This window comes from Peromyscus leucopus, chromosome 10 (assembly GCF_004664715.2).
Source record: "Peromyscus leucopus breed LL Stock chromosome 10, UCI_PerLeu_2.1, whole genome shotgun sequence".
Classification (NCBI taxonomy): Eukaryota; Metazoa; Chordata; class Mammalia; order Rodentia; family Cricetidae; genus Peromyscus; species Peromyscus leucopus.
Window position 1 is genome coordinate 52,441,146 of NC_051071.1, and position 11,570 is coordinate 52,452,715.

The 11,570-nt window shown below is 45.6% G+C and overlaps 1 protein-coding gene across 1 annotated transcript in view; it reads left to right on the forward strand.

The window, feature by feature from the left end:
- The first annotated feature begins 3,556 nt into the window (after positions 1-3,556).
- The window catches only part of Klb (klotho beta), a 32,620-nt gene continuing 24,606 nt past the window's right edge, over positions 3,557-11,570 (forward strand). The window contains exon 1 of the mRNA XM_028882233.2: positions 3,557-4,425. Coding sequence (XP_028738066.1) covers positions 3,601-4,425 — 825 coding nt within the window. The 5' untranslated portion in view covers positions 3,557-3,600. The remainder of the gene's footprint in view (positions 4,426-11,570) is intronic.

The window sequence follows — 11,570 nt, forward strand, 5'->3', positions numbered from 1 at the left end:
ATGCAATCAGAGATTCCAGTGGTGCTGAACTGAGCACAGAGTAGAGGCTGGTGTGTGTGTGTCAGTGACGGGGCAATAGGGAAGGTCGGTCACCAGGACCAACGGTCACGCACACAACAGTCACACACACCAACGGTCACACACACAACAGTTACACACACCAACAGTCACACACACAACAGTCACACACACAACAGTCACACACACCAACAGTCACACACACTAACAGTCACACACACAACAGTCACACACACCAACAGTCACACACACTAACAGTCACACACACAACAGTTACACACACACACCAGTCACACACACAACAATCACACACACCAACAGTCACACACACTAACAGTCACACACACCAACGGTCACACACACAACAGTCACACACACACAACAGTGACACACACCAACAACGGTCACACACACACAACAGTCACACACACCAACAACGGTCACACACACACACAACAGTCACACACACTATCAGTCACACACACCAACAGTCACACACACCAACAGTCACACACACAACAATCACACACACCAACAGTCACACACAACAGTCACACACACCAACAGTCACACACACAACAGTCACACACACCAACAGTCACACACACACACAACAGTCACACACACACAACAGTCACACATACCAACAGTCACACACACCAATGGTCACACACACCAACGGTCACACACACAACAGTCACACACACACAACAGTCACACACACCAACAGTCACACACACACCAACAGCCATGAGAACAGACACCTGCTTCTTCTACCTACCTTAGTGGGAAGGCATCTGTTCCTCAGCAAGAAACTTTGACCTCACTAAGTCACACCTGCGTAGTGAGTTCTAGGACATCTAGAGCTACGTAGTGAGATCCTGTCTCAAAAAAAAAAAAAAAAACCAAGCAAAACCGACCTACACAACACCAAGCCGTCAATATTCCTGCAGGACAGGGGAGTGATTGACAGTTGATGACTTCTGGGGTTGGGTCAGGTTTCTTTAAGGGTGTGGCCCTTCCTAGGTTGACCACACTCGGGTGGATGGCCCAACACCCATGAGTATATATAGGTAGCACAGGACTTAGTGGATATCTGGGAATTCAAGGTCAGCATGATCTATATAGTAAGTCCTGTGGCAGCCTGTCTCAAAAACAAAAACAAAACACTACACACAAAGTTGGGAAGGGGTGGGAAGTAGTAGAGGTGGATCTGGGAGTAGTTAGAGCCTCTGGTGGGTGACTATGTCAAAATACCTTTTTTTTTTTTTTTTTTTTTTTGGTTTTCTGAGACAGGGTTTCTCTGTGTAGCTTTGCGCCTTTCCTGAAACTCACTCTGTAGCCCAGGCTGGCCTCAAACTCACAGAGATCCACCTGCCTCTGCCTCCCGAGTGCTGGGATTAAAGGCATGCGCCACCACCGCCTGGCAGTATTCCTTTTATGCACATATGAAATTCTCAAAAAATAATAAAAACATTTTAAAAGAGAAAAATAGTTGAGTCATGATTAACTTCAAGACTTATTGCACCGAGGGACGGTGGCTCACATCTTTAATCCCAGCACTCAGGAGGCAGAGACAGGAGGATCTTTCTGAGTTCAAGTCTAGCCTGGCCTACAGAGTGAGTTCCAGGACAGCCAAGGCTATGCAGAGAAACCCTGTCTCCAAAAACCCAAACCCAAACCAAACCAAACAAACCACACAGACTTGAGCTAGATAAAGGGAGAGTCATGGCCAATGGCGAGAGTGTACCTGGGAAGACACCAGGCTAAGCTGGGTGTGGACAGCTTAGTACACGTCAAGCTCAAGAGAAGTGTGCCACACGCAGTCTCGAATGATGATAAAGGAAGGGGAAACAGAGTCAGAGCAGTGCTTTCCATACTGCCTCTGAGCATTGCTTACTACACTCTTTCCCTTCCACGTAAAAATAGTGCTCATTCACTGGGGAGACTGAGGCAGCACAAATGGATGGCAAATACTAGGTCAACCCGGGCTCCACCGCAAAATCCTGTCTGCAATCCCAGCACCCAGAGGCTGAGGCAGGGTGAGCTCCAGAAGTCCCGGGCCAGCCTGGACTACAGGATGAGAACTTGTCTCGGGGTAGTTTTTAATTTAAGTTTATTGAGCATTTACTATGTGTCAGTCTCTGGTCTAAGTGCCTTAGATGTGGTAACTCTACCCTCATAATAATCCATACATATCATTCTTATGCTTCTTGTTTTGTTTTGGTTTTTAATTTGATTTTCTTGTTTTTGAGATGTGCACCACCACAGCCAGCTTATGCTACTTCTTATGTAACAGGAAACTGTAGTGCAGAATTGATTTCCAGGTCAGCCAGGGCTATCTAGTGAGACCCTGTCTAAAATTTTTTTAAAAAAAATTTTTAATTAGGTAACTTGCTGGGCCTGGTGGTATAGGCCTGAGGCAGGGGAACTGCCACAAGTTCAAGGCCAGCTTGCACTACATATCAAGTCTGTAGGCAACATAATGAGCCCCCTGCTTTACAATAAAAGTAAGACGAGGACTAGAGATACAGCCCAGTAGTGGAGCTTTTCCTTAGCATGCACATGTCCTGGGTTTGACCTCTAATATTGCCAAAAGAAATTAAATTCCTGTCCTTAAACTCAAATTATCTCCCACATTCAGTGTCATGTAGCCCCAGGTAACTTCGAATTCCATTTGTAGCCAAGAATGACCTTGAACGTCTGACCCTCCTGCCGCCACTTCTTAAGGGCTCGGATCATAACGCACCTGGCTACTTGGTTTGGTTTTTGGTTCCTTGAGATGGAGTCTTGCCCTGTAGTCAAAATGGCAATTATGTAGCTTAGGCCGTCCTTAAACTCACAGCAATCCTCCTGCTCTGGCTTTCCAAACTTAGGAGTTACAGGCATGAGCCATCATGGTTCAACTAACTTTTCTTTGTTGTTTGTTTTTGAGACAGGGTTTCTCTGTGCAGCCCTGGCTGTCCTGGATCTCACTCTGTAGACCACGCTGGCCTTGAACTCACAGAGATCTGCCTGGCTCTGCCTCCCAAGTGCTGGGATTAAACGCCACCGCTGCTCTGCTCAACTAAGTTTTCTTAAAATAGATGACATCTACCAAGATTATTCTTAGGTGTGTATGTTTTCGGTTGAAGTGTAATATCCTGCTTTTAATTGCTTGTTTCTGGCTATCGATTTCTATGTAAAATTGCTTTTCCTAAAATGGGAGATGATAAAATTACCACGCTAAGACTCTAAAAATAGAAAAGTAGATCCCTTATTCAATAAAGTTCGAAACGTTCAGAAAAGATCTACGGCCCCGTGAAGGGCTACACAGGAAACGGCACTCCTGTGCGTTGTTTCCATATGCTTATTTAACACGTTCAGATTAGTGTCAGAGATACATCCCCATCTATCTCCTTTTCCTCATCCCAAGAAGACTCCACGTGTTGTTGACTGCAACGAGGCCACCTCCCTCAAACTGCGTGGCTCTCATGACCCATCCTAAGTCTCCCGGTCCAGGCTAATCATTGACAGGGCTTTACAATCACAGGCTTTTACTGGCGCGCTGATAAAGACAGTCCCGCGGTTAGTTAGTGGCAAATGAAGGCAGGCTGTGCAGCAGGGTCCCCGGGGAATGAATGGATTTTCTTCAGCTCTGATGAAAGAAGCACACGCTCTAGGAAAACAATGTCCAACCGGGCACTGCAAAGATCCGTCCTGCTGTCAGCGTTTGTCTTACTGCGAGCTGTTACCGGATTCTCCGGAGACCGGAGCGCGATATGGACTCAAAAACAGTACGTGAGTCCGGTGAATGCAAGTCAGCTGTTTCTCTATGACACTTTCCCTAAAAACTTTTTCTGGGGCGTTGGGACCGGAGCGTTTCAAGTGGAAGGGAGTTGGCAGACAGACGGAAGAGGACCCTCGGTCTGGGATCGGTTCATCTTCACCCACCTGAGAGATGTCAACATCACGGACAAGTCCGCCGACAGCTACCTTTTTCTGGAAAAGGACTTGTGGGCTCTGGATTTTTTAGGAGTTTCTTTTTATCAGTTCTCAATCTCCTGGCCACGGTTGTTCCCCAACGGAACAGTAGCAGCCGTGAATGCGAAAGGTCTCCAGTACTACAATGCACTTCTGGACTCGCTGATACTTAGGAATATTGAGCCCGTCGTTACCTTATACCATTGGGACTTGCCTTTGGCGCTGCAGGAGGAATACGGGGGCTGGAAAAATGCGACTATGATCGATCTCTTCAATGACTATGCCACATACTGCTTCCAGACCTTTGGAGACCGAGTCAAATATTGGATTACAATTCACAATCCTTACCTTGTTGCTTGGCATGGGTTTGGCACGGGTGTGCATGCGCCGGGAGAGAAGGGAAATTTAACAGCTGTCTACACCGTGGGGCACAACCTGATCAAGGTACTGTACAGCTGGCTTCTCACAAGAGCTTCAGAGCATAGGATTGGGGGTTCAAAGAAACACTCTGTGTAAGGGGCAGTTGAGTAAGAATCAACACCAGTAATTTTATGCTAACTCACAAATTCTGTCCCCTAATTTTATGCTTAAAGTAGGATATCTTTCATCTTCCAAAGCTGGTGTTAATATGTTTGTTCAGCTAGTTTCCTTCACACTTGTGACTTAAGGCCATTTTTAAAGTCTATGAGGTTATGGTTATAGTATATAGTATAGTTACAGTAATATAAGGAAGGGAGTATAAGTTTATTCTGTGGGAAAGAAGCACTTTATAATGTTTAGAGGTTGGGTTTCTTTTCTGACAACACATCCTGATTCCAGAATAATATTAATACACAATTAACATAATGCACAATTATTCTGGATACAGATTTGTTCCTCCTGTTCTTAGGGGTACTTAGCAACAGGAAGGGGAGTTGACAGCAGCGCACCTGCGCGTGTTAAATACAGAAAATGAAATGATTTGCAGCCCGCTTTTGGCATCCCACGCATCCCACAGCATAACAGGTGGACTGGCGTGTGTTGGGAGCTAATGAAAACTAACAGTATAAAAATTGGGAGTGTTGGGCCCTGCTGTGGCATTTAAAACAATGTGCTTCGGGAGTCAGAATTGATGCTAGGAAATGGTCTGTGTCTTAAAACAATAATAAAAGTGCAGGAAAAAAATAATAGCTCCCACTGGGCACCACAGGTTACAGGAAGTGCTTTTGTGTAACCTGTTTGACCCTCCTAACAACCATGAAATAGGCCTTCATTTTTACCATTCCCATCTTAGGGAGGAGAGCTGAATCTCAGTGAGAGTAACTATCTTAGCCCTGGTTCAGAATAAAATTCAGCAGCTAGGAACCTGAGACGTATGATTGGCAACATAATTCAATGCTCTTTATTTTACACCTTTTTTATTAAGAGTAACCTAGGGACTTTGGAGAGGCACAGGCTCGTGGGAGGTTAACGTCTGAAATCCGATGTAACTTCTTCGATAAACAGTTCACTTGAGAAAAATAAATTACTCTAAGTACTTGTTACATTTTTTTAAGATAAAAAAAAGGAATCAATGACACTTTAGAGTGTGCTGGGGAAATAATTTAATGTCTAAAGAACCAAAATTTCAAATGTGTAGAAACAGGAAAACGTGTGTAGGAACGTAAAACTTCCCCATCGAGCCCTCCTTTGCTTTGGATTTTTTGAGTTCATATAAACAGATATCTTATATATTTAGCCCGATGGTTGCAGTCACATCTTCGCTTGGCAAGAAACAGATTGCGAAAGCTTTCAAGGTTTATTTGTTTCGTCCAAATAGCTTTTAAAGAGCTATGTTCGTCTGTTTTTCCCTTTCCCTCTATTTCATCAGCTCGACCTTCTTTTTTTTTTAAGTTTCTATTACATTTATGCACGACTGTATGAGTGTGTGTGTGAGAGCACACACGTGTGAGCGTGTGCTCACACCAGTCCCCGTGCACGTGCCGTGGTTCACTTGTGGAGGTCAGAGGACAACTTGCAGGAGGCGGTTCTCTCCTCCCCCCGTGTGGGTCCTGGGGAAAGGACTCCGGTCGTCGGGCTTGACTACGACGAGTGTCAGGATCCACTGAGCCACCTCAGAGGGTTTCCTTTTTAAATAATCGTGTTTTCCCGAGTCAGTTCTCTGATGTCCTTGCGATTTCTAAACCACTAGCCTACATAAATGGCCTAAGGGGTCCCTTGAAATCAGCCAGACAGTGAAATTCGCTGCATAACCCAGTGACCTATTACACCAGAGAGAAGTCCCATAAGGCTTTGGCAGCCTGAAGTGACCTTGTTCCCCATGTCTCCTCTCAGCCTTTTCTTCAACATAAAAGAGACGGTTTGGGTACTTCATGATACGACAGAGTATTCTCCCTTCTTGTTTCTCCTCGTGACCCAGGAGAAGCCTTCTTTAGAGTCAGTTTTCAGTTCAAGAATGTTCCTTAAAGGAAAGCTAACTTCAAACTCAAGCGTTATGCGATCATAGGATGCTCTATTCTCTACATCTCGGAGGTTCTGAAACACTGTACAACTACTAGAGTCATTTGAGTTCTAGAATGATCTTGAAAAGTTCATCTCAATTGGAAAGGTCCTGGTTTAGAGGCAACCTTAACGGTCCAGCTCACTACAGACTGACCTGGAATTCGGGCTTTTGTTGGCTTGTTTGTTTGTAAGATGAAGCCTCACACAGCCCAGACTGGCCTTGAATTTGCAGTTTGTTATAGAGCTGGGGATGGCCTTGAAATTCTTACCTCCTGCCCCACCTCCCGTGTTGTGAATAGAGGTATGGACCCCCACCCTCCCACCCCGGTGCTGTGAATAGAGATACGGACACCATTCCTGGTTTATGTGGTTCTGGAGATCAAACCTAGCTCTTTGTGCATGCTAGGCAAACTGCCATTTGAGCCACATCCCCAGTCATGACCTGGCTTAGACTCTATGCTATTGAAAGTACTTTATTATGATTCTTTATAAAGTAAGTCTATACCCCTGGCATGAATTTCCCATAATCCCACCTACAAGTGGATGTTCTGTTCAAAGGTTTTAGGTTGTTTTTGTTTTGTTTTGTTGGTTTTTCGAGACAGGGTTTCTCCGTGTGGTTTTGATGCCTGTCCTGGATCTCGCTCTGTAAACCAGGCTGGCCTCGAACTCACAGAGATCCACCTGGCCCTGCCTCCTGAGTGCTGGGATTAAAAGTGTGCGCAACCGCCGCGCGACCCTGTTTGGAGTTTTTAATAGTGTTTGAATCAGAATGAGGATGAGTTTTTGGCTTATCCATTTATTTATTTATTTTTATTTTTGAGACAGGGTTTCTCTGTGTAGCTTTGGAGCCTATCCTGGCTCTCGCTCTGTAGACCAGGCTGGCCTTGAACCCACAGAGATCCACCTGCCTCTGCCTCACAAATGCTGGGATTAAAGGCATGCGCTGCCGCCGCCGCCGCCGCCACCACCACCACCGCCCAGCTGCTTTATTCATTTTTAGGCATCTAATTAATTTAACTCTTGTATGTAATTTTCACAACAGCCTTACAGGGTAGCTATTATCATGCCCATTTGACAGAATAATATTTGAAATATGCATCATGTTGCTTCCCTGCATAAAATACTTCGGTGGCTTCCTAGAGCTTTGGGGCTAAGGTCTTAATTCGTCACCCAGCCCTTCAAAACATACCCCTTGCCTTCACATCAGCCTGCTTCCCGGCCACTCTCTCACCCTGCTATCATATCACTTTCTGGAAACACACACAGCTCGTCATAATGCGTTGTTGGTACTGGCCCAGGTTTACCTTGCTAGTCCTCTGTATCCAGCCCTTCTAGCATGTTCTATCGAGACAAAATGCCTTTCAAAGCCCTGTTTTTCCCATCCAGTATTGTGAAAAATTTGCTTTAGACAGTTAACCCCGTTAGAGGTAACTGTCCCTTCTATGGGCTCACAGTGGCATATCATCTGATCCTTTTTTTTTTTTTTCATGTGCAATGGTGTCTTGCCTTCATGCGTGTCTATGCGAGGGTGCTGGAGTTGCAAACAGTTGTGAGCTGCCGTGGGGCTGGGAGGAGACAGAATTGAACCCCGGTCCTTTGGAAGAGCAGCCAGTGCTCTTAAGCCCTGAGCCATCTATCTCTCCAGTGCCTGGTCCTCTTTTCCCTCTGCAGTTAGACTAAGAATTCCTACAGGGACTTTCTTTGCTGCTGCTGTTTTTGTTAGCTCGATTCTTTTGTTTTGTGTTTTTAAATCCTATTGATTTAGTTTGAGAAGGAGCGCACTGAGGCACAGGTGTGGAGGTTAGAGGATGACTTTTGGGAGTGATTCTCTCTCTCCATCCTGTGGGTCGTGGGGATGGAACTCGGGGCCTCGGGCTTGGTGGGGAGTACTTTTCCCTGCTGATCCACCTCACCTGTACTGTCTGCTTGCTTTTTGGTTTGATGTTCCGTTTGGCACACGTTGGAGTACAGATGTCCATCGAGTGAATGCTTTCTGGTTCTATCTGAAATCAAAGAGTCAGGGTCAAGTTCTTGCTTCCTGCTCCGCTGTGTTGTCAATTATTCTGGAGATATTGCCGGTAATAGTCTGGGGGTGTCTTAGTCAGGGTGTGTTGGTTGCAAGTGACAAATCACATTCAATCTGGCTTTAAGCAAAAAGGCGCCATTTCCTGGCTGACTAAGCAGGGACAATGGACTCAGCTACTAGGACCCCCTCAGAGGACCCTTTACTGGCTGCCTCAGGTCCCTTCCTCCTTAGAGGTGGATGTTTTCTCCTTTCTAAAAGAAAGATGTTAGCTGGGCTTGATGGCGTATGCCTTTAATCCTAACACTCAGGAAGTCTTTGTGAATTTGAGGTCAGCCTGCTCTACTGGAGAGTTCCAGGCCCGTCAGGGCTGCAGCAAAACCCTGTGGCAAAATTAAATAAATACAGTTTTAAAAAGAGAAAGAAAGGCCGGGCGGTGGTGGCGCACACCTTTAATCCCAGCACTCGGGAGGCAGAGCCAGGCGGATCTCTGTGAGTTCGAGGCCAGCCTGGACTACCAAGTGAGTTCCAGGAAAAGACACAAAGCTACACAGAGAAACCCTGTCTCGAAAAACCAAAAAAAAAGAAAAAAAAAAAAAAGAGAAAGAAAGAGATCTTTAAAAACATTCAGTTTTTAAAGTGCAACAGTCTGATGGGCATGGTGATGCATGCCCAATGCACCAATCCCAGCACTCGGGAGGTGGAGGCATGAGGAATTCCAGTTCCAGGCTAGCCCGGGTTACATAGTAAGACCCTGTCTCTAACCGGGCGGTGGTGAGAGTTCGAGGCCGGCCGGGTCTACAGAGTGAGTTCCAGGACAGCCAGGACTGTTTCACAGAGCAATCCCGTCTTGGAAAACAAATGAACAAAAGAAAAAAGAAGCTGTCTCTAAATAAATAAATAGATAGATAGATTAATTAATTAATTAATTAATTAATTAATTAATTAATAAGTAGGGCTAGGAAGATGGTTCAGCTGGTAAAGGTACTTGCTGCCAAACCTGATGACCTGGTGGAGGGAGAGAAGCTCCTATCAGGTCTATGGCATGGACTCCCCCCTACCCCCCCCCACACAGATACACACATGCTTACAAAATACATAAGATACAATTTTCAAAATAAATAAGTAAAGTCTCAGAGATAGTTGACCTACTAAGGTGGTGCTCTTCTTTCTCTGATCATCAAAGCTGGAAGAGTTGGTATTAATGAGTCAAGGCGGTAGTGGCATTCATTTTTCATTCTATTTTTAAATCACAAATACAAATAATAATCTAAGTTTGTAAATTTGCCCCCAAAAGTGGAGCCTCTGAGAGCCCCTGGGTAAACACTCTCGAGGGTTGGGGGGTGTGAGTTTGCTGAGGGAGCCAGTCATTCATTCAGTTTGTTACCCCACAGAGCCCTGCTGGCGTCCATGTTAGCTGTGAGCATGTTGAGGCTTTGAAACGTTATCTTTCATAGACACACGCTGTTGACACCGTGTGAGGCTTTCTCAACCTCAGACCTATTGACATTTGGGGCTGGGCAACTTTCTGTTGCGATGGGCTAGCGTGCGCATTCTGTCATGCTCATCGACAGCCCTGGATAGTCCCACCCCATCTAATTCCTCAGCCTGAGCCCAGTCCTGCTTCTGGCTTGGGACAACCCAGGTGTCTCTAGACATGCCCCAGTGTCCCACAGCAGTCAAGAGTCCTTCCCTTTTCTCCACTTCTCGAAAAACCAGTGACTTCCATCTACACTGGACGGGGGGGGGGGGGGGGGGGGGGGGGGGGGGTGTCAGATGAAACATGGCTAGGTTGACGGGCATAAAGATGGCTGGGGTCTTACAACATGGCCTCCAAGGAGATTTTCACTGGACCTCTAGGGTGCATGCACATCGAACCTCAAAGTTAACTTGTATGCTAGGAAGGCACAATACTTTAAGAAATGTTTCTAAGAGGGGGCTGGAGAGGTGGGTCTTGGTGGTTGACAGCACATATTACTCTGGCAAAGGACCATGTGGGGTAATTCACAATTGCCTGTAACTCCAGCTCTAGGAGATCCGATGCCCTCTTCTGGACTATGAGGGTACCTGCACTCATGTGCACAGACACATAGACACACATAACCACAGAATTTAAAAACTAAATCTTAAAAAATATTTTTAAAAGCTGGTATACCCTGGATGATGGTGGTGCACACCTTTAATCCTAGCACTCAGCAGGCAGAGGCAAGAGGATCTCTATGAGTTTGAGGCCAGCCTGGGCTACAGAGTGAGTCCCAGGAGTGCCAGAGCTATATAGTGAGACCCTGTCTCCAAAAGCCTCCACCTCTACAAAAAAATCAGAGTATGGTGTTGCATGCTTGCAATTTCAGCACGTAGAGGGTTAAGCCAGGAAAATTATGAGTTTGAAGCCAGTCGGAGTAATATGGCAAGACTCTATCTTGCCAAAAAAAAAAAAAAAAAGCAGGGGTCGACAATAGTGGGATGTCTCTGCAGGTAAGGTGCTTGCTGCCGAGCCTGGTGACCTAAATTCAGTCCCCAAAAACCTGGATGCTTGAAGAGAGAACCAACTCCTACAAGTTGTCCGCTGACCTCCACATTCACACTGTAGCATCTGAGGCCCATCCATACACACACACACACACACACACACACACACGCACACGCACACGCACACGCACACGCACACGCACACGCACACGCACATAAATAAGTCTAACTAAAACAAAAAACAGTAGGTATGCCTGGCTTAGAAAACACAACTGAAAAGCTGCGGGGGAGGTGGGGGGTTGGCTTATAAGGGTTTCACTTACACTTTTTAAACATTGCATTTCTGTTTATTTAGTAGCTAGTATCTTCACACGGTTCAAAATTAAAGAGAATAAAAATGACAAGCCCAGGATGGTGGCGCACACCTTTAATCCCAGCAAGATCCAGGTCAGGCTCCAAAGCTACACAGAGAAATCCTGTCTTGGGGGAGCGGGGTGAGAAAATATAAATTTTACACAGTATTTAAGTGTACATTTACTTTTTTTTTTAATTTGTTTGCTTGCTTTTTGTTTTTCAAGACAGGGTTTTTTTGTGAAACAGTTCTGACTGTCCTGGA